This window comes from Electrophorus electricus, chromosome 13, assembly GCF_041902795.1.
Source record: "Electrophorus electricus isolate QZ-2024a chromosome 13, ASM4190279v1, whole genome shotgun sequence".
Classification (NCBI taxonomy): domain Eukaryota; kingdom Metazoa; phylum Chordata; class Actinopteri; order Gymnotiformes; family Gymnotidae; genus Electrophorus; species Electrophorus electricus.
In genome coordinates this window covers 13,837,616-13,861,120 of record NC_137509.1, presented here as the reverse complement: position 1 = coordinate 13,861,120, position 23,505 = coordinate 13,837,616, and the positions used below count along the sequence as shown (strand labels likewise).

The following is a 23,505-nucleotide window of genomic DNA, read 5'->3' as shown; positions in this document are numbered from 1 at the left end:
TTATGCATTTGAGGAGGAAAACCCATGGGTCCCATGTTTGTCTGGCTCCTCTTCTTTCCCACAGGGCCTTGCAACAGCACCAGCAATTAGTCTTGATGCACTGTGCGAGCAAGAATGGTTGACAACACCTGGAGACAGACTGCCATCAAAGAAAAGCTTTGTCTCATCCTCTTCCGAGTGCCATTTTCCAAAGTTGTAGTGCTACATTTAATAGTGCCTTAAAACGTACGTCTCCTGTTTCGGTGTCCGTCTCTGAAATCGCACAAGGGGCGGACACAACACTGCAGCACACCGCAAAATGATTAAGTTCACACAGTTAACGACATTAATGATGTTTCCCTGTTGTGAATTCCTTGTCTGATGCAGGGCCTAAATCCTCATGCCATCCTCGAGCTGGCTAACTGAAAGCAAAATCCATTACTCCATCACGTTGTGCTTTAAATGATCTCATGAACACCGCCCATATGGAATCCCACCGGCCTGCAGTCAAAATGCGATCCAACAGGTATTTGAAGCTGGGAACCCGACACGTGCTAACATTTCACAAAGCCCGAAATGTTACTAAGGAAAGAAAAACAGAAAAAAGTAGGAAAAACTAAAGAAAAAAAAAAATCTAAGCCAAATGACTGTGCATCTTGGTAGCAAAGCCCTGCGGGCATCTCCTCTCAGTGCTACTCTCAAAGGGAATAGCCTCGCAGTAGCCTAGGCCTGCCAGCACCAGGGCAACTCTCGTTCTCGGATTACATGGCAACCGAGGGTCTCCCTTCAGCGGGCCGAGTGACACGTCTCCCGGCTAGACAGCGCATGACCCTGATCCTGAGGTCACATCTCCCCCAGCCCAGTACCGCTGCAAAAATATTGTGGGTTGCGATTAATTGCAGGACTGGGTCAGGTTCAATTATAAGTCTCTAAATGGGCCTTTTCACAAGGGTGCATTTGTCCTGCATATGTAGAAGCACTGCATTGTATAAAAATATAAAATGCACTGCAAGTTGACCAGTCACCATATATTGAATGAATTATGGCTAACTTATCAGAATAAAGTAACATCAACAGACTATCCATCATAAAATCAGATTTTCTAGTAAACTAACAGTTTATGACATTAAATTTTTTTTTTTTATTGTATTAGCTATGACAGTTACAGAGAACATAATACTTCCACAATGACTGAGAACCTCTAGGAACATGTCTAGAAGAACAAGGCATTGACAAAATAATGAACACGAGTGGGATCTAGGATGGATTCGCAGTCTTAGCTAGAAACAAATCAATTGGCTACACACTGGGAAGGTGGAGGCATGTTATTGTGGCAGTGGAACTTCGACTTAAGTTGAAAAGGTCACTTTACATTTGGAAGGGCGAGTTTGGACGAGTGAAGTGCACAATACACTCACTGACCTGCATCGGGAACTTGGCCAAGAACTACACTAGGCCAGAGCGGGGGGTTGGGGTGGAGAATGAACGAGAGCTTAGGCTTTTTTTGGGGGAATGAATCAAAAAGTGTCCATCCCACTGCAACACACACACACTTCGAGCCAGGATGCCAATCACAGAACAATGCCAGTCAGACTGCATCTGCCCTCTCCTCAAGACTGGCTCGTAATGAGGCCGGAAGATAGTGAGCCAAACAGCAGAAATAGGGGGGGAAAAAGGAGAAAAACAAGTGTCAGGGGCGGGGGCAGGCAGGCGGGGGTACCCGATCCACTTGACATTTAGATCGCTGTATGGCTCAACAGTTAATCTACGCTCACAGATTCCATCATCAGAGTTTCTGCCTGCTTTGAAGAACGGCTAATGTATACAGAAAAACAACCACTCATTTGGTTAAATGTTCCTTTGAAAACATTTTGGCGCAGTAATACTCTGGTCTGTGGGAAGCGAATTTGACTCTCCATTTAGAATCATATTACCATCTTATGTTACGAGCAATAGACTTCACAGTAAGATATATGTCAGTAGCGCAGGCAGTGTAAACAATCCCTCGGTGCAGCGGACCACCTGCATTCGGGTCAGCCAGGGTCAGATCCCTTTGCTTGCATGCCATACATTTCTTATTACACTGAAAAAAAAAAAAAAAGCCAAGCCAACCCCCCCCACCCCACACACACACACACACACACACACACACACACACAAACAATACTCACTACAATAACAGAGTGCAGAATTCCACCCCCTGTCCCAATCCCCACACTTATCTCCAGGCTTAAGTCAAGCATTCCTCAGCAAGTAAAACAGTGGGATTAGCGATTGTGCCAGGTGAGTTAGCACAAGCTTTACCTTATGCTGAACAGTCATCTGGAATGTGGTGACTGGGTGCTAGGTGGGGCAAGGAGCATACCCGCGGCTAATCGCTGGGTAGCATCACTAGGTCACCATGATCCCTGGAGTGTGAGGAAGTCCCCTGTTGGAGGGGCGCCAATAACTGTTGGAGACATCACCACGGGGGGCCAGCTTCCCGCAAAATCTGAGAGACCCGGAGGCCCGAGGCAGCCGTCCCTTCGCTGGAAAGGAGGTGGCGGAGCGTGGCTAGCGTATGCTCAAGCGCCTTCAGCAATTCCCCCACACCCCCACCCACCCGATTCATTTTCCTTTGAGCGCGACTGGCTTGAAAAAACAAACCATTTGTGAAATGAAATGGGCGACACCATAATTGGTCCCAGGTTTGAGCGCCATAATGATTGGGAATGCTCTCACCTCTGCTCCGAGCATTAACCAAAGTTGCTTTGCCATGGTCTAAATGGGGGGGAAAAAAAAAAAAAAAAAAAAAAAAATCAGCCCCATTATTTGCACCACAGGAAGGCACTAATTCTAATACAAGCACTTTAGAACATTTAAGAACATTTTCCTGTATAAGACTTTAGCGAATGTAGATACAGATACAGGCAAAGTGTCCGTTGCCAAGAAGGAAAGAAGGACACTAGATGAAGTTTATTAGTACTGGAAAATAGAGCCAAATTAAATGTTTTCAGTAATAGAAGCTAAAAGGGGAGTGCAGAACCAGTTGCAGGGCCTTTGGAACATCTTCACAATCCCTCTCCCAACAATTACATTCCACTGCTGCACCTTGTCGCTATGCTTGGACGTGCCGATTTTAATCTGCTGCGCGACCATCCCCAGGGTACCTGGCATACCTTTCCATAACCCGTCCAGCTACCTGAATTCCCCGTTTGGTAGCTCTGCCTTCCGATGTGCCGAGATTCATACACCCGGTTCCTCATTCGGCTCTCCTCTCCTCCCCGTAAGTCAGATAGTCACGCTGTTGCAATGGTCATGGCTCATTTCAAAGAGCACTATGAATCAAGTGATGCTCTTTAAGCAAAGCCACCAGGACTCCCCTCCCCCACCCCACCTTTTAAGGCTAAAGAAAGAAGCCCTGAAAAAGGCAACTAATCAAAGCCCTGGTGAGGTAGCTTCTGTCCACGGTGGCTTCCTTACAAGTTTGTTCGGCTAGGAATTCGCCCCAGTTTGTCGCCCTGGACGGAGGCAGGGTCAGTCAAGCTGTGATTCTCAAAAGGCACGCTCCTCTTGAACGCAGAAGAATGATTTAAGATTCAACCTCACATGGCAGTTATATGGCAGAACCTAGCACATGGGAGTGCCACGTCCACATCGAGAGGCATAAATTGACACCTCCATGCACGAGAACCATGGCAGCCGAGCCAAGGTGCTTTTCCCCCTTTGGGACTTTTCTCCTTTTAGGTGTAAGGCAGGCTTAAACCTCCCACTTCTCGCTCGTTTTCTGGAGCAAGCGCGCTACCTCGTAATCGTCCTCCTCTGGCACAGATGAGAATACAAGCATGCAGAACCCTCTGCGTGAGGCAGGTCATTCCGCTGACCCCTCTGAACCGGCAGCGTTACTTCCGCCACTGCCCACGAGCCGTGAAGCCCCTCACCCCCGCCAATCTCCAGCTGTTCTCTCGGAGTCGGTAAAGTGCTCCGGAGCCCCGGCAAGGTGCGGCCCGCCTGACGTGGGCACGCTTTCGGCGCCAGCTCTTAGTTTTCTCAAGAGAGGCCTTTGCTTGTAATTACAGCTGTTAGGGCATCTCAGTCAAAGCAGGGGAGGCATATCATGGCAGCATTTGTCTCCCTGAGCGGGACCGTGAGAACAGGCAGCGGGCTCTGGCAACTCGGACGGCGTGGGAAACGAGAGAACAGGCGGTGAGGTGACATCCACGTCAACTGGGACCACCAAGCATGGCACACATGGTGCTGTGTCAAAACAAGAGCACAACTCCTTCGACTCCTGGTTAATAAGACCAAACTGAAGTCTTGCATTAACCATCACATATGTGCACATTTACATGACCTGCGAACATAGAATTTACAGTTTGCACTACAGCAAGGAAAGTATGACAGGTAATTTCAGAATAAAATACTAGCGGTGGTCAATTAAATATCTTTTCATCGTGAATAGCATTACAGTCAAAATATTAGAGGTCATCGATAAGCAACTGAGCAGCTTGCCAATTCAAAACTTAGTTATGGAGCACTTCATTCAATCCCTAAACTGTAAACACACGTCATCATACTAACTTAAATCATATGAATACTTTGGGGAAACTTGGGTCATCGTTACTAAATGTAAGCCTCACCACTGCTTCATGAAACCAGGGAAAAAAGGGAAAAACAGGGAAAAAAAAAAAAAAAAAAAAAAAAAAGACGAAACCAAATCCACACGGACACACATGGAAACACACGTGCGATCTTGGTCATTCTTTCCTGTTGCTGCGCTCTAACTCAAAATAATCCAAATATGGCCCTGCCTGTGGGGTGGATAAGAACCTGGTAACTAAATATCAGACGAGGGCACATGAACAAACGTGCTGCTGCTCATTTCAAATGCCACTCAACCTTAAAGAAGTGGGGGAGGAGTTTAGAGTCTCTCTCAACTGACCCCACATACCGAGTCCCCTCGTATGGAAATCCAATTATTTACTTTTTACGGAGTAGAGGTCTAAACTGCAGTCATTTCATTTATTCGTGGAATTTTTGAGCGCTTCATATTGAAACAGGTCTTCCCTTTTCCTGTCAAAGTTGCTGGAGCCAGCGGTGGGAGTATGTGATCGTCCAGAAAACTGTCCTGCCACACAGAGAGAGGAGAAAGGCATTCCCAGTGCTCTTTCGCTATTCAACTCAAAGCAGACCTTGAAACCAAGGTCCAAATTGTAGTAATTGTCAATTATGGGGTAAGATGTAGCATGGCACTGCCCCCACTTCCAGAAGCCCTGTGGGCATCGACTGGGAAGGATTTACAAGAACCAAAACCAGGGCACCTACTTCCTTTAATTGGCACCATACTAAGGCCATCAGTCTATGGATAAGATTTCACGATGCCCCTCATCATCATGCCATTAATGCCGGCCAATACAACCACTCAGACTCAGATGGGTTCCGGTGATTTAATTTCCCGTTTGCCATAATTTTCAGCTTATGACACTGAGCTTAGGCGCTAGCGGGAACTTCCAAAAGCCAGACTGTATTTTAGCCACCCTGCGGTGTGGTCATCGACCAGTCGCCAGTCAGGAGAAGGCAGGGTGCTCTCGGGAAGATTTCCGTGACACCGCCGCCTGCTTCCAAGGTCACCTTCAAGAGGCAGTGCTCTTATCAAGATAGATAGATAGAGTGTGGTGTGGATAGGGGAAAAGGTCGAGAACAGTTTAACAGTTGGATGTGATCCCAATTCAGAGAAAACATTTTTTTTTTAAATCCAACAAAATCTGCACAACCATAAAGAAATGACCAAGCACTTCACTGACTTACAAAATCAGGGACCAAAGCCTTTTTTTTTTTTTTAACCTTAGTAATACTGAAAATTTACAAAACCTCTACAAGGAGAAGAATCCCAACAACATGTGTAGGCCTGGAACCTTAGAACTAGAGGGTTCGTAAACATTTCTTACAGTTGCCATGAGAGGTTTTCCTTCCTACAGGAATGGGACTGGATGATGGCATGGGGAGGTAACTGGTTCTAGGATCATAAAGACCTGCATCATTTGTTAAATCGCTGATGACCAGCACACATCCCCTCGATGCAATATCAGTATTACAAGCTTTTCTGTGGGAGTTTTGTTTGCGAAAGCACAACATTTCACAGGACAAAAGAATAAACTAATAAATAAAAATAGTAAATAACTTTGGTTCACATAACACAAGTCTTTTCACATGTCACATTATGGTTTCACCAATAAGTTTCAGTACATTTAAAAAGGTATACTGCAATCGTTAAATGAATATGAATACAGCATAATGTTCATACTGTACAGTCCAACTTGTGGTTCAGCTCCAGTAAATCAAAAGACAGACATATTTGACATCAAAACTGGAACGAACAAGTACTTTAGTGCATCACAAATTCATCACAAACAAGGGTCAAGTAATGGAGAAACGTGCCACGCACAGTTGATTCTGTCGGTCAGGGAGCGGCCTTTTCCCTTGTGCGGCGGCAGTGGAGAGCTACTCTCCGAGTCCCCTGTCCACTAAAGCCCTACTTACAGATGCAGCACAATCTCTACATATCGATTTGGCCATCTCCGTTAGGTTCAATGGCTGCCTTATTAAAATGGGCTCCAACGAGGCCACGCAAAGCAAAACATGAGGGAGTCCAGCGACTTCAAGGACTAGTCGTGCACGCAACCCGCAATCCAACGTGGTGGTCGCCATCCCAGGCCCTTTTTCTGACTGCCAGCCCCATCGTAGACAGAACCTCTGCCAGATTCTCTTGAATTGATGACACACAGGTCTTAAAACTAAGGCAAGAGAGTTGGAGAACTGACCGTGTACAAAACGGTCTGCAACAGACAGGAAGAGCTGCCACTTATTTGTCAAGGGGGATATATATTAAAAAAAAAAACAACCCTGAATTCTGAGCACTTCTCCCATCACCCGAGACTGACATTTCACACTGAGCTTTGGGGGTGTGGAATTTATGACAATTTAAACAGCTTCTTGCTGCCAGCCAAGCAGACAATGGCCACGGCAGGACTCCCCCTCAGAGAGCCAAGGCTCGGGTTTCACCCTCACACACTCGCCAAAATTACGCCTGCGAACGAAAAACCTGCTAGTTCCCTGACCAAAAGGAGAGAGAAATTATTCATTCCGGCTTTTTAAAACTAACAGCGCATGTCTAGTGCCTCTGGAGACACATGAAGGATGTGTAATGCCAAGACTTGGCCCTGTTGACGCATGGGCTAGAGATTTTCCCACAAAAGTATCATCGCAAACTAGGAGCTGGGCGGTAGGATGCAAAAATTGTTCCAAAAAATGTCAAATGAAATCAATGGACTCCTCATTCTCTACTGGAATAAAAAGAATGCAAAAAAACTATAGCTTTTTTTTTTTCCCCCCCTCGAAATTCATTGAGAAGCTGAGGCATTACTAATTGAAATGGATCGGAAGGCTCGTCATTCTTATGATATGAAAGCAGATGTATTTTAAAATAAAATAAAAAGGATAAATCAATTTAAAAAATGATCCCAAATACTATACTCCCACCCCACCATTATCATCAAACTGTATTTGAGAAGACAACAACGTTTTTTTGTTTTAAGATGCAGTAAACGGGTACACAAATACTTTATGGCACATGTAAATCCAGGGTGAAGGAGGGAAAGACAAGCCATCAAGCCTTCCTAAACCATGCTTCAATAAACCATTTCCTCCATCCCTCATCTTCTTTCTCTCACCAACCGGGGGCAGAGCAGGCATTTATGGTCCAGTTCCTGTTTTGGACTGCTGCTTGCAAGTTACACCCCCCCCCTTCCATTCCCATTCCCACTCCCACTCCCACTCTTCCTCTCCCGCCCTCCTTTGTACCATTCTCCCTTTCCCCTAGCTTCTTTCATGCGAGCGGAGGAGACAACCTGGAGGTCTCGTAGCCTCAGCCCTTAAACACGTCACCTGTGTGACCAGGTACGATTTCTGCACGCACGCCAAGCAATTACAGGCCTGTCCGGCTGGGGTTGGGGAATGCTGGGTAACGTGAGGTCACTGAGCAACACTCCACCACCCCACCCCGCATAAAACTTTACAGATGGCCTGCGGATACTGTATTGCTGTGGTCTCCATGCTTGGACTATAAAGCAGGTGGGTAGCTCACAGGTGACTGGAGCCATCAGGTTGCCTTATTAGGAAAGTATAGGGTGGGTTTTGGAATAAGCCTGCAGATTACAAAAGCTTCACTCACACTCACACACACAAAATTGTGTTTGCAAGACATTCATTAGTTTTGGAAGAAAAGCTTTTCATTTTAAAGCTGGCACTGAGCCACATGTGACAACTGGAGAGCCCTCACAGTTCCAAAGTCTCACTCAACAAAAAACTGAAAACTAGATCATTTCACACTCTGGTATTAGACAGTCTGCAGGAGACAGGGTATCAGTCAGGGTGTGCGAATTTGACAGTCATGACATCCCAGTATAATGCAAAGTACATGCTTAACAGAAACAAATGATGAACCTAAATGGTTCTGTACATAGCTCAGGAATGACAGACACGATGCAAGACAGAAATGTGCCATGGATTGCTTCAGACAGATCACCAGCCAGATACCCAATTATTTCAGCAGTGCTGGTGTCCTGGTGTGTGGGTATAATATACATGTCCACGCATGTGAGCGCCATTAATACTGCTCAAGGTGTTGGAAAAGCATCGCTGTTCACTACACACTTGACAAGAACAAACAAACAAACATTCAATTAATCCCAGCAGCACAACAGTCCACAAAAGGAGCATGCGAGTATCATTTATTTGTGACATTTAAATACATCTCATCTTTTAGGCAAAAAAGCAGAGAAAGGGGGACTTCAGAAGCATCCAACACTTAATATTAATATTAGACAGTCTACTGGTGCCCAAATACCACAGTAACTTGAGTCCACCTATTACCAGAACAACTGCAACACTGGTTTACCGCAAACATTATGCCTTCTCAGACTCCAAAAATGTCCCATTGAGAACGCAATTTAATCCAAGGCCAAGCTTAATCTGTTTCTGGACTGTATATGAACAGTCTCTGAAAATTAAAAAGCAGATCATCTGAATTAAAAGTGGATTAATCTGTTTTTAATCAGATAATAGATAGGATCAGCCAACAGATGTGTAACCCATGCACAGCACTCACCTTTAGATATGAAATGCTTTTAAACAGCATTAAATCAAATCAGGAATCAAACCGTACTGCAGCCGGTACCAAACATCTCCCGCTAGTGTCCACAACTCCAAGTACAACTTCTCCACACTTCCATTTAACCCAGCAGGCCTTGTCTGACTGCTAAGGATAAATTTCTTCCTCTGGAGGAGAAAGAGCTCTGGTGTATGTGTGTGTGTGGAAACAGCACAGCCCTACTCGACACTGAAGTCACACTTTGCCTGAGGAGAGCTTGTGTTATGGGCTACGGTCCAGGCTTTACCTTATCTGGTGTGTGCATACAAAACTGCAGACTTCAAGCCAGAGCAATGGCCAGGCAGCACGGCTCAAACACTCGCCACTCCTACAGCGAAAGAAGGTAGCAATGGCTTCTGGCCAACACATGCCCACAGCAGGATAAGTGGAAGGAATAGCAGTGATCACACTGGATCGCATCGAACTCCAAAAAAGGTGAGGATAAGGAGAAACAGGCCTTTTCCAACATAACAGCCTCTTACTGACTTAAAGCTCAATTCATCTCGGTTTCTGTTGGCCATGATCGCTCAATAGTTACAGCGTCAACTGCTCTCATAACACTATGATAATTCATAAGATGTGTTCCGCTTTCCAATTAAACATTCTACTTTCCCACAAGCCTCACATGACTCAAGCTGCTCCACAGTAATTGTGATTGGAAAAATGTGTTCACAGTGACATTTTCCATCCATACACAAACTCAGAAGCTCAGAGCATGAGCTCTACTTTGGTATTCTTTGCAGATAAAAAATTTTTTAAAAGCCCCCCCCCAAACAGAGACGTGTTAACAGCTTGGATACGCACACTGAGAATGTACAGGTTGTATAGGCTTGTAAAGGAATTACTGGCTGATATTTTTTAAACCCTACAATATGCTTAGTCGATCATCAGTCAGGAAATATCCAAATACACATTACCACCTGTTTCAGAACCTCACACAAAAAAATTAGGTCAAGCACTAATACAACAAAACAAAGCTTCTGAGCAACTAGGCAGCTAATCAACTACATTACACCGCTCATGGCCTGAAGCTGTTCCATGTCATCTAATATTACTATTATTTGTTCATAACCCAAGCTGAAGCCTGACTGCCACTGTCCAAACAGCACTCCAAACTACTGTCTGTCTAACCAGAAAAGGGGCAAGTTCCAGTGCAACACACAGTGGACATAACATACAAATTTAGAACACACTTACTTTCTACAGGGTACCTTTTAACTGTCAATCACAGAAGAAAAAAAAACCCCCAGCCAAGTAAAAGAAAAATTACCAAAAACTAAAGTTATGCATTTTCTTCGAGATGACAAATGTCCCTGACTCATGGCTCATGACTCCTTCCATCTGTGGTTAGATTTTGGGAAGTCTTGGGTTAAGCCCCAACAGATGAGGTGCTTAGGAGCCGGGTATGGCATGTACAATTTGCTGTGAAGAAAGATTTTAAGCCACGTTTCAATTGTTTTGATTCAAATAAAATGATGCAGCATCAAATCCTACGAGATGCATCGAGGCTGTCTACATGATTTTCATCACATGAAGAAAGAAATCTTTAGTGGTAAATCGCAGACATGACATGTCAGTACATTTATAAAGCCCTATAAATCCATCTTTCTTTGTGTTCATCCTTTTACTTGACTCCATACACATTAGAAGTACGGATTGGCACCCAATTTACTGTGTGACTGAATGAAATCACAGGACCTGTGAAAAATTTAAAGTGACAGCCCCAAAGGCCTTCTCTGTGCTGACAGAGACACTACTTTCTGCACTCACCTCAGCGTTCCGCTGCTAAATTATGGAGAGCCCCTTGTGACCACCAAAAAGCCACAAGCCTTATTTTATTTATTTTTTTTAATTATTATTATTTATATTTTTAAGACCAGCGTCAAAGGCTGCAGGTGAAATCGGCGGTTGTTTTTTAGTCCATTTCTTTTGAGGTGGTTACCCTGTTTCCCACTCCACTACCCCATACTGCTTCCAACACTAAATATCAGGTTTCCAAGGCTACACAGCATGGCCACTAATCATGGCATGTTTTCTCCATGCCAGGCACACACTTTCAGCTCCATTCAAATGTGTCTAGCTTTGCAATAATTTTCCAAAATTGTGGGATTTTACTGGCTCAAAGAGCTCTGTAGCCCTGTACAGAGCTGCCCTTGTATACTTGTCATGAAACGAGGAACATTCGCGATGAAACTCTTCTGCATACTAAAATATGAAATGCTGCCTGACAAAAGCCAACCAGAAGATTTCTTTGGAACAGTCAATTCGGTATTTTACAAAAGCAAAAGAATACCACCTCCATAGACAATTTCGAAGAAATGCAAGTACAAGTGAACCAGGGAGGCACTTCATTTAATATAGAACAGCTGCAGGATGGGTAATATCAAATAGTGGCGAAGCTTCCGAAAAGAAAAAAAAAAAGGAAAAAAAAAGGAGAGACTGAAAGGAAGTGACTAAAGACTTTTGGAAGAGGAGAGGCTGGAAGAGGAGAGAGGCAGAGAGGGGGAGGGGCAGAGAGAAAGAAGAGAAGAGTGAGTGAGTGAGTGAGTATGTGTTACAGCTGTTCTCTTATAGAGCAGCTTGGTGAGACTGTTGGTATTAAACTGTCAAACACATGCCTGTCTGTGCACAAGGTTTCCCTCCAACTTCCCTCCCAACTCCTCTTGACACTGGCTGGCCCTGATCAAAGCTTCGTGCCGGGGGGCCGGGGAACCGTAGCCTCTCAGGACCCCAAATAATAAGCCTGATTGTTTACGTTACATGGGCTCCATAAATTCTGTCCTGCCTAAGAAAGCGGGTTATCTGTATCCAGTGTCCACAAAGAGCCCTGTTGTGGATTATCTACTGCACTTGGAAGTCACACAGGACTAGAGCCACAATTAAAGACTTGTGCAATTATAAAGCACTGTGGATGCAGAATGTCTTTTCAAACAGCTTCTGCATCACAGATTGATTTGCACTGGCTGGTAGATACTATAAAGCCACAGCTTAAAGTCAGCCTAAAGGTATCATCCAAAGTTCATGCTGACTGATTATAAGTGTTAACACAAGATATTACAATCTGGACTGACCTTAGCTAAACTTCAGTGATTTACTTTTCACTGAACATAAACGCCCACGTCCTTCTACCCATTTTGGATCGCAGACTTTGTCAAATCAGTTAAACATTTCCTAAACAAAAAGACCCTTTTCTGCAACAGTAAAAAAAAAAGGAAAAAAGAAGCAAGAAACCTCAGGAAGTACTTGGCTTCCAATTTGTCATGGCACAAACACACATTAGGGTGCATACCGTATACTTCTAAGGGGGGTGGTGGGGTTGGGTTTGGAGAATCTTTCAGGTTGTGTCATAAGGAAGGATTTATGATGGGTCAAGTATCCTCCTGCTGACTTTCTTCTTCAGAAACCCCTGCCACATTTGTCAAGACGGAGGGCTGAGGGATGGTAACACAAACGTACATTTGGCACACCTCATGTGTCAAAGGCCTTCACAGCACGTTTCCAGTGGTTTCCGAATTAGGACTGGGTGATTTACACTCGGTTTTAATGCTTTGAGTATGTAAATATGACAGTGGAGATTTTCACCACAGAGACAGTGCCTTTTGATAGAACAAGAAAACCCATGTTTTTCTGTGAGATCAAATCAAGCCTAGGTTACAGATCTCACATGAAGAACTGGTAATACACATTTGGTAAAAGTAATTCACCAAGATCTGCAGCACAACAAACTTCAAATTTGGTTGTTTAATTCAGCAAGCTCTGTGGCACCATTGTGATGACTCAAAAATTGCCTGAGCAAAGTAGTTTAGTGCAAAAACCATGCAGTCCTCTCCATTGTACAGCTCACAAGGAATATTACAAGCTTTAACTGTACCCACAGCAAGAAACGAGCACAATCCTACCCTTCCTTGTTTGGTCTTCACCTATAAAAAAATATCCATCTCCTGTTGTCATGCCAACTGCATAATATAATCATATTTTCATGCTTATGTATTTGCGATTCCTCCCAGAGACGTCTAGGCAGCGTGAGGAATCTGTATGAAACAGCAAAGCGTACTCAAACAAGCACAATCTCACAACTGTTCTCAATAAGCTACGAATGCTCGTCTGCAATCCGAGTCGCGTGTAATTAGTGCATGACAGACCCTCTCCCAGGCTCTGGCTGGCATTTCGCCCAGCACTTGTCACGTCCGAGCAAACTCAAAACGCACTACCGGCAAAGAACCGGGTAGACTGCTTCAAACCATCAAATATTTTCATTGATCCCTTCCGTCTTGCAAGGCGCTCCACCACCCATTCAGCCCACTATGTTGAACTCGGTTCATCTTATTCTCATACTTTTCCCCGAAGAATCGCATAGTGCAAAACTGCATTGAGCACGCATGTTGCCAAGACTCACACATCACTTTCAACCACGCGGCAAGCTCCAAATATAACAATAATAAAACAATTAACAACATCGCTAGTTTTTATTCCGCTTAGTCTAGTCTTAATGTTAATAGCAATTCTTTACGTACCTCTTTTTGGTCTTGGAAAACTTTCGTGTAGATGAAAAACTACTTTCTCTACAAAGTGCTGGATGTTGCTGTGCTCTGGTCCACGGACAAACACCATCCAGTCGTGCGTAAAACCTTCTACGGTGGGTTTCTTTCGAACCTGGGCACGGTGACCGAGTTCTAGTTTAACCTGAACGGCACCCTGTAACAGCAGAATATCCAGTTGATACCACAGCAAATCACGCGTAAAAAAGGAAAATAAAAAGTAGTTCGGAATCATTTTCTACTTCTACACGATCAAGTCGGACATGTCGATTCTTAAAATAACAGAGAGGCTAAGTAGTATGAATAAACATCCGCACCTTTGCACTTTTATTTTTTTTAAGAAAAAGGGGGCATGTAGCCGAGCATTTAGTGCACACCGCTCACAAAACGTTTATGACAATTTTTATTAAAATGCAACCAATTCAGTTTTATACCTTTCAGATGCATTACTCTGGCAAACATGTCCATGGGTGTGCAATATACAAAATTCTAGACGCGTCTCTAGGCTCAACTATTTCTACTGTACTTGAATATCGCTGGAAATATGGCTGGAAATTCTCGGCCTTTTTGTTTTTTTAGAGGGAGAAGAAAAGCAGCGTTTAAAGCACGAGATCCGAACACAACGACATTTCAGCCTACTCACCGAACTGGCCATCCTCGAGGCCACGGGATAATGCTATTTCATGGAGAATTTGCTTTAAATAAGGAGACCAAAGACTGCAGACGGCCGATGGCGGACATGGTCTCTTAATTGAGCCCTACGCGAGTTTCAAAGGCTCGAGGAGTGAAGTGAGACGCATGCGCCGTCGCCGCGCGTGGACTCGGAAGCGCACGCGGTGCGGCGGACAGCACGAGCCGTCGGGAGCGCAAGCGCGTGCACGTCCAGGCTGGGTTTTAACCCTATCAGAAACCGCACCGTAACACGCTCGTGCTGACCGGGCTGAACGATCGCCAAGACGACTTGCTAAAAACACTTGGTGCGTGAAATGAACACCGGACTACTGACATCGCCGAAGCACGGCTGAATTGGACAAAGAGGTGAAACCATTGCATTTGGACATTGCGAGTGGTAGTATTTCACCTCAATAAAAAACGACATCTTTACCTTTCGATTCACTTTTTTTTTTCATCAGGAGCACGACGTGGCTGTGCGACTGAACGCTCGAACCGCCTATGTTGCTTTACGTAGAATATGCGCAGCGCATCCACATTTCAGCGTCCTCGATCCTCGAAATGTTTCATCTAAGTTCAGAGCAAAATCGAGTGAAGACAGCAGTTTGAGATTGATGTGCTTTGTTAACAGCATTCATGGAGGCGCAAATAAAAAATAAAAATAAAATAACGAGTAATATATCTTGGTTAGGGAAATTGGCAAGTCAAGGTTCAAGTCACTCTGAGTTCCGAACAAGCTTTTCTCTAGTGGTGGGGGGCACTGGAGTTACTTTCAGTTCAGACGTGATAATCCTCATAGCCATGATTTACAAGACTACGCAGAAGGGAATAAACATATATATTTCACCAGCAAATACATTTGTAACTGACGGCTCCTAGTACAAACGAATCCACTGAAAGTTGAGTAAAGGACAGAGCACTGCTAAAGGAACATGGAGAAATATTTCATATGTTCACTGTAGGCGCTTCTGCTGGTCAAGATTTTAGGATTTTGGGTCAGGCAGCTGTCGCTTTAAGCCTTACTCGGATCGGATGGTGACAGAGTGTGACAAGTCAGCAGAGCAGCACAACACAAAAGAAATTCTCTCTCTCTCTCTCTCTCTCTCTCTCTCTCTCTCTCTCTCTATATATATATATATATATATATATATATATATATATATATATATATATATAAATCAGCTGGTAATAACACTTTGTACTTTATTAGTTGATGTGCCTTCATGACATTAAAAAACAAGATTTAAAATTTTAGAGTTGAACTCTGCCATCTTGTACATAAGGTTACCACTGCAAATTTAATTCAGCCTTTATGACATCTCGTTCCTGGGCCATAGTTGCCACAACCCCTGCTTCTACAAAAGTGTGCTGCAAATCAGACCACAAGCGCATGCCCCATACCCGTCCTATATCACCTCTCAGAAGAGAGAGAGAATAGTGTTTGTCCAGCTCCTCACGTATGAACTTAAAATATGTTCAAAGTGCGGAGTCTATTAAAAGCTTCATGGCTTTGTAAATACATATATTCAAATGAGGAGACAAACAATGCATATCAGTGTATTTATGGCCTAATATCTTAAGTATCTATAGCTATTCAAGCTGTCATCACATTGAGTAAATCAGCTCCCATTGCTTCTTTGTGCATCACCACAAATAAACTGGGGAAATTGTTGTAAATCCAATACACAGTTTTCTTCTGCCAAATCAAATTGCCACAGAAATATTACAACACTGGATTCACTGACTTTAGAAAATGATGACCTTTTTCATTTCCACCAGACACGTCCACAAAATATGTGTAAACTGACACGGTGCTCTGTTTTATTTTATTTTATTTTTTTTTTACATTATACAGCATCACCCAAATCCAGATGCCTTTTAGTTGGCAAATATTCTGTTGAAATGGACCAGTAATAACTCTTTTGTTTAAAAGTCCATATTAAACACACACAGCAGCGTCTTTATCACAATATCATACACAATAAATAAAAGCACAGAAGAAAAGCGTGTAAGGGGGTTATTATTATATTCTTATTATGTTTGTAATGGGCAGACATTCCCTATTTATATTTAGATCTATCTATCTATCTATCTATCTATCTATCTATCTATCTATCTATCTATCTATCTATCTATCTGTTTATTTAAATAAACTTTTTAAGATGCTCTTTACAGTGGAACTACTCCACAAAAACTGCGTTTTTAAATTTTATGCCCATATTGAACATAGGTGATTATAACATAGGTGATTATAAGTGATAGGTGAGGGACGAAAGCCCTATGAAATCATTTTGTCATACGTTTAGAAAGGCGTTTCACATTATGATACACATTTGTTATCATTTGTGTCTCAAAAACAAAAGACCGATTATAAACATAAAACAAATCCTACCAAACAAACGTTTTGGGGACTTATTTGAAGCGGTACCCTTTTATAAATCGCTTTCTTACTGTCCGTGGTACTTCTCGCTTGCCGTAGAAACATGTGGCAGGGACAGCTTTGAGTTGGAGGAGCAGGAAAGTTAGACAGCTAGCTTACTGGCTAACAGTGGTTACTAGTGCTGGTAAGAGTGTTCAGCTTCAAGTCATTCCAATTTCATGTATGTATGCCTTGCGATGTGACTACAATTACCTTTCAACAATTGCCTCTCGTTTTATACCGCATTGCAGCTCTGAGACGTGGAGGAAACTGGCTGGCCACGTCGTCCACCGAGCTCGTTATGGTGGCACTCGCCTACGGCCGCTGTGTTTCTTGCTAAAATGTAGAGTTACAAAGCCGAAACAACCGAATTTGCAGCATGCCCAAGCTCGAATAGTCACTGACAATGTTGCATTATTTTCGGAACACAGGCAGTTTCCGTGTAAGCAGTTCAAAGCTGAGTGCACTGTTTACGCTTTTGTGTTTTATGTTCATTGCTGACAACCGCTGTGTTTTCAAGGTCTGAGTGAAATCTGCAACGTTACTCATGCACTTGGCATTTAGATACTTGCTCTAAAATCTTCTAGAAGTCCGCAGCACTTATGGTGACCGGTTTCCTAGCTCACCATGATGGCCTCACTGTGTCTTCTCATCATTTCCACAAATGAGAGCAAGTTAGTCAAATTAATCAGCTCCAAATATAGTAACACACGGGTGTTTTCCTAAACACGTTGTGCTACAATTATGTTAATATCTACAGAAAATGGGTGTTTTGCTAAAGTCTTAGTGTCGTGGTGAGCTAGAGTCAGGCCTCTTTGACATTTGATCATGTTTAAAGTCTTTTTAACTAAGTTTGTATCAAAGCCTATCTGATTTCCTGTGTAAAAGGCACTGGTGTCTTTGCGTATGTAATGATGCCACTAAGGGTCAAGCTGTGAAGCACGGAGCCACTGTGTTGGCCTGTCAGATTGGAGAGGGTGTGGCTGCGTCAGTGGGGCTTCCATCACCACTCTCGTGTTCCCCATCTTTGAATACCTGCCTGCATCACCCACTGCCAGAAGTCTGTGTCAGTCAGACAACAGTTGGTACGCTCGTGACTCGTGCATTGTCATTCACCAGCGAGAAAGCCCGACAGGTCAGCAAATGGACGCTGTCGTTTTGACTAAAGGACCCTGATTAAAAAGGCATGCCTGCCATTTCCATGTTGCATTTCCATGCTGTATTTCAGAGACTTGTGGTCTTTTACTCCGGAGGGTAAAAGCTTTCGCTGAACTGCAAAAAAGATTGAATAGCAAATCTATACGTACCTCTTTTTGGTCTTGGAAAACTTTTGTGTAGATGAAAAACTACTTTCTCTACAAAGTGCTGGATGTTGCTCGTTTATTCCTTAGGAAAAACAATGGTAATTTAGCATTCACACCTATATTACATAATTTATTTGTGTGTGGCTCATATTTTGTTATTTATTTGCATATACAAGTATGGACCATCTACAGTGATCTGAAAAGATGAACGAAGCTTTGAAGAAGAGGTTTGAGTTCCCCAGCTCTCTCATCCAAGCCCAGGTAAAGTTTCAGTTATCCCATTTATGAGGGTCTTTGTTTCCATTGCTTACAAGCAGTTACACACTTACAAACAGTTTTCTTCATGTATCTGTGAATTTAAGCAGACTGGCATGCTGCTCAAATCTTTTGGGTTATAGCAGACAGTTACTACTTTGCCCTTAGTCTCACGGTACCTTTGTATCTTCTTTCCCGATGATGGAAACTTAACCTAAATAATTGCTGTTAGACATACAGTCTGGGATTTGAATTCAAAAAGGGTTTTGGGACTTTCCATAATGGCTGCAGTAATTCTATGCCTGTAGGCTGTGAGGAGTCTGGTCGCCGCAGTGTTGAAGGAGAAAGGCCAGAATGAGAAGATCTCTGAGTCCACTACACAGGTGAGCTCTGTGTTCAGCATGACAAAAATCTAGCTTTCATCTTGTGCTTCAATATCGAATATGGTTTTCTCAAACTGACCTGTGAGTTTTTGTATTTATCATCGATCAAGTTTTTGTGATTCTAAAAAAATAGATGATATATAAAATCGAAACAAATTTTAGCCAATGTAAATTACTGCTGCAGTGTAAATTTGCAATGTAAATCTGCAATGTAAATTACTGCTGCAATAGCTGCTTTGGGGATGTGTGCGTTTGTGCGCTTGCGCTGGTCCACAATGTTCGTTGTGGTTGGGCGTGGCAGGGCCCCGCCCTGGACGCCCTGTGGGAGCAGTGTGACAGCGAGAGCGGAGTGGTGCGTTCGGCCTGCTGCAGCGCCCTTGTGCTGCTGGTGGAGCAGGGCCACGCTGACCTGCAACATGTGCTCAACAGCATCCTCAACATGCTGCCCTCTGCAAGGTACCCACGTCCAGTCTCCCAGTGCACGTCTACTCACACATACACAGGCACTGAGGGGAGAAAAACAGTTTACAGGAGGGTGTTCCCTTTTTTTTTTTGGTTTCCATTGGAAACCATTGGTTTCATGTACTCCTCTGTGGCATTCTGCCATGCCTTAAAGTTTTTTGGTATAAGTGCTGCAGATGGAGGCCATGTGGTTTGCTCTGCTGTACACTAATGCTAATTGGTGAGCACTGTCATGTATTTGACCAACCTGTATAGCACTGATGGATCTCTCCCCCCGCCCCGATCCGGCTGGGTCCAGAGGTAAACTATCCATCTCTTGGGATACTTCTCAGTTCCTTACTTGAAGCATAAGAACTGATCCATTCCTACAAGTTACATGAAATTACTTGAGCGCAAAATACTCGTTTTGACTGAGCAGACTGGCAAATTGATTTGAAATGTCACAATCTGCCATTCCACAGTAGTGTGAAAGGATCAAACCAAATCCCTGGTTCAGGTTTGTTCATCTGAGGGGATCTCGCATGCCAAAGTGATTATGAGCCGGCATGACTCGTTCCCACCTCTGGAGTTGAACCCTCATACGTCGGACGCGGTGCCTTAAGTGCAGACGTCCCCCTTGTTCTTCCGCCCTCAGGTTCATTTGGCGCGTGCCGGCACGCAGCCGGACGGCTTGCCGTGTTAATTGAGGGTGGCTACCCACGCAGCACCTCCCTCTTCCATCGCGGTGTGACCGAGTGCCATGTGAAGGATGAGAACGTGGCCGCTGTCTAATGGCAAAGCTGCCGCTTCGCGTGTATGGAAGACTAGAGGCGTGCCAAGCAGATGGCCCTCATTTTCAGCATAATTGCAGCAATATTTCAAAATTTCACAAATGTTGTTTTTCCCTTCACTGCTTTGGGGGTACTCTCGGGGGGGCACTTCAGAGAAGCTGAGTTAAAGTGCTGCACATTCCAGTTTCGAACACGCCACAGCGTAAGGTCAGATTGTGCTTTAGGCTTAATTTTAGCCGCCTTTACCTCTAGAGCTCTAGAGTGCCGTCCCAAGAAAGCAGATGGTTTCCGCTCCCAGACGGCTTTGAGTTTGCAGGCGAGAGCACATCGGTGACCCTCTTAGTTTCAGCCGTGCGGCGCACAAACTCAGGCTCAAGGCTGTTACCTCTGGTCACGCAGAGGTCCTCGCAGATGCACGGAAATAGCCGAGATGAAAGCCGAGATGCAGATGAATTTTCTGTCAGCGTGGAATTATGGCTTCCCCCTCAGTAAAATATAGAGTAATCAAACCCAGAGCGAGAGAGGTTGCATAGGCCCAGCGAGAGATGAGTGTAGGATTTGAGGGTTGGGGGAATATGAAAGGAAGCCCAGACTATGCTGTCCCCACTAGTGTGATTTATAATGTATGATAAGACCTCATCCTACACCCTGTCCAGAAACAGGAGTATGGTCTTCCACTGCCTAAAACAATATCTCCATATACTTCTACTGAGTTTTAGACAAGTGTATATGTACAATTGTATGAAATATAAGAGACACTCATAACAATAATAGTATTAGCAATAGTCAAATAAATGCTTAATGATATAAGATTTTATGAACTGCCCAGACTGGATGGAGGATATTGTATTTAAAACTGTCTGCTGTCTTGAAACATGCTTTGGACATAGAGGCACTCAATGTAGCATGGAGCAGTGCTTAGTTGGATTTGTTTAACGGAGGCACATATAAATTGCATTTCTCTTTGGCTTCTGGTGTATCGTGGGCAGGAGTGTCCAAGGACTGATAAAGGTGGTTGGGAGGTTGCTACAGATCCAGGCGAGTCAGAGAGATAGAAGGAGCCACTTCACTTGCCCATACTCCATCAGGTAAGGGTTGTCCACATTCCTTCAGGTTAGATATGGTACATCTACCTTAGCATCTGCTGTAGAGCTGACGGTGTCTTTCAAGACATACCGTGGGGGGGGGGGGTTCGAAGTGGAAACGGTGAGGTCATTCAATGTTTTTGGCAAAGACTTCAGAAGCTTTAGTTGTCTTTCATGCGTTAATAAACCATGAGACTTGAGAGTTTAGTGAGTTTTTAATCTTGTAAAGCTTCTCCCAAAAACCCAAATATGCTGAGTTTAGGTTTTTAGAAATGCCACACTAATCAGAAAAAAAAGCACCGAAGTGGAACACTGATTACCCATCTGTATGGAAGAAAATTACATGTTGGGACAGACCTGCCAACCCTCCCTGCAATCAAGAGAGGTCACATGTCTTCATGAGTTATTGCCCATAAATTGTCTTCCTAATATGATCAACCCCTTGGGGATGGTTGTCTCATTAGTAGTGATAAATGTGTAATTTGGTGTCTTTTGGTGAAATCACTCAATGCTGATGAGTCTTAAAGGTCTTTCATCGATTTAATTTAGATGCATGAGGGCTCCATCATGTCCATTTCCCAGCATTCGAGTAACCTACAAAAAGTATCAGGCTTTGCGACGTCAGCTTTTGGGGTGATTGCCATGTCAAGGCGGCGACATTTAACGATGGGGCAGGGGCGGTGTTTCCACACAGCCGCAGATTCCTCGATGTCCGTGTCCCTTAATTACCAACTAATGTTTAGAGAGGGGCAGGCCTTTGGCTGCTGTCGAGCCCAGTGATGGCATCGTAGAGTAGAACTGTTTGGATGAGTCAACGGTAGGTTGGAACTAGTGAGCGTGGAGAGTTGGCTCACCAGCAGACTTTGCTGTCTTTCCTTGGGCCTCTCTCGCATGCCACCTGGTGAGAAGATGAATGGCTGAAAAGCTTGGAGCCTGCCTGCGATTGGTGCTCGGGCTGTGAGGGAGGGGCTAAGGATTAATGTAGAGGCTCTGGTGATGCCCAGCGTGCCCGTCTGCCTGATGCCACCTCACGCAATCTGTTGTAAGGTCACAAGGCCCCATACGCCACATCCTGGGCATATCGCTCAAACTAGTCCTCTCTCCCCCTAGTAGGCTGTTTAATGATCTGTTAATTATTAATTATAAGCGTTAGAGATAATGTTTGCTTATAGATGTGGTTGAACTTGATTTGTTTTTGAGAAATGTGCCAAAAAAGTGTGTGGTCATATCGGGACAAAGATGTCAACCTTCCTATTATCTGTCATATGTCTGTTTTAGTTTTATAGGCTTTTAAAAAAAAAAGAGAGGAAAAAAAAAAAAGCTAGTTTTATAGCTGCTTTTATAAAGTTGGTTGTTCATGGAATTTGACCCCTCACTTTGAAGAATGCCTGAGGTTGCATTGAGCGTGAAATACCTTGGGTAATACTCGAAGAGTGTTGGAGAGGCCAGTAATTTGCCGCAGGTTTGCTCTAGCCTCTGCCTTTCAATACTGCGTGCAAAGCTCTCCACGTCCCCTGTGGCTGGGTCCGCGTAGTCTCAGACTGCCCGACTTGGAGCTCCTGGGCCCGTTTGTGAGCCTGCAGTTAAGCAGGGCAAAGAGAAGGTCACGGTATTGGCCAGCCGTTTTCAGACACTAAAAGCAGGTCGTGTTGTGGCTGTCTGCTTGAATTGGAGCTTGATGGATGGGTTGCAGTGATGTCAACGCTAGGCTAGTTGGATGAGGAACACCAGATGATGGATGAGGAGATAAAGGAGTTGGTAGATGGTCTGCGAGGATAACGGAGCATTTCTGTTCAGCTTTAGTGCTCGGAGTGAGCTCAGCCCCGTGGTCTGGTACACAGAAGGAGGTCTTTCCCCGTAGGTTCTCTGTAGGCTGTGACCAGCCTTTCCCAAGGTCAAGCACACGGGTGCCATCATTGGGAAATTCTTTGTGTTTGGTTGTGGATTTTGTGCAGTAATAGTGTGGTAGAAAATAATGGGTCTTATTGCCAATAACAGCACTTGCCTTTAATTATCTTTGGCTAATTATTTATGAACTATATATTGCCTATTCATAATAACCTCAATATGATGACAAGTATACCTTTTTAGTATTTAAATAACAGTTTTTATATCAAAAAGATTATAGTAATATCACAGAGGTTTAAAAGGGTACAATTTATATAATACTGTGATTGGTTTTCTGATTTATGGAAATGCGCATCGTTGTATCATATGTTTTCACTGCATACAGTGCATCGATGTTTTGACAATGTGCATGTTTGTGTACTTGTGGGCCCACGCCTGGCCCCAGGATGTGCCCTCACCCGTACATCACAGTCTTGGAGAACCGGCCTGACTGCTGGCCCGCTCTGCTCCAGGAGATTGATGACTTCATCCAGCTGGCTGCAGACAAGTAAGGGTTCTCCCCCCCGCCACCAGCACAGAGGCCATGAGCAAGACGGAGGAAGG

General features: G+C 44.1%; 2 protein-coding genes across 10 annotated transcripts in view; one reads left to right on the top strand and one right to left on the bottom strand.

Moving 5' to 3' along the window:
* Positions 1–14,486, bottom strand: part of mllt3 (MLLT3 super elongation complex subunit) — a 31,238-nt gene extending 16,752 nt beyond the window's left edge. The window contains exons 1-2 of one of the 2 annotated variants that reach the window (XM_081694994.1): positions 14,348–14,486; positions 13,681–13,861 (exon numbers count right to left, since the gene is read on the bottom strand). In XM_081694994.1, coding sequence (XP_081551120.1) covers positions 13,681–13,861; positions 14,348–14,359 — 193 coding nt within the window. In that variant the 5' untranslated portion in view covers positions 14,360–14,486. The remainder of the gene's footprint in view (positions 1–13,680; positions 13,862–14,347) is intronic. The other variant, XM_027017203.3, reaches the window with a different exon arrangement.
* Positions 14,487–16,850: 2,364 nt separating this feature from the next.
* The window catches only part of focad (focadhesin), a 30,412-nt gene continuing 23,757 nt past the window's right edge, over positions 16,851–23,505 (top strand). For 3 of the 8 annotated variants that reach the window (XM_035536700.2, XM_081694636.1, XM_081694642.1), the window contains exons 1-6: positions 16,859–16,976; positions 18,276–18,360; positions 18,663–18,737; positions 19,039–19,193; positions 20,959–21,057; positions 23,348–23,449. In XM_035536700.2, coding sequence (XP_035392593.1) covers positions 18,304–18,360; positions 18,663–18,737; positions 19,039–19,193; positions 20,959–21,057; positions 23,348–23,449 — 488 coding nt within the window. In that variant the 5' untranslated portion in view covers positions 16,859–16,976; positions 18,276–18,303. Of the gene's footprint in view, positions 16,977–17,046; positions 17,139–17,382; positions 17,470–17,720; positions 17,931–18,275; positions 18,361–18,662; positions 18,738–19,038; positions 19,194–20,958; positions 21,058–23,347; positions 23,450–23,505 lie in introns of all 8 variants that reach the window. The other 5 variants (XM_081694639.1, XM_081694640.1, XM_081694641.1 and 2 more) reach the window with 5 other exon arrangements.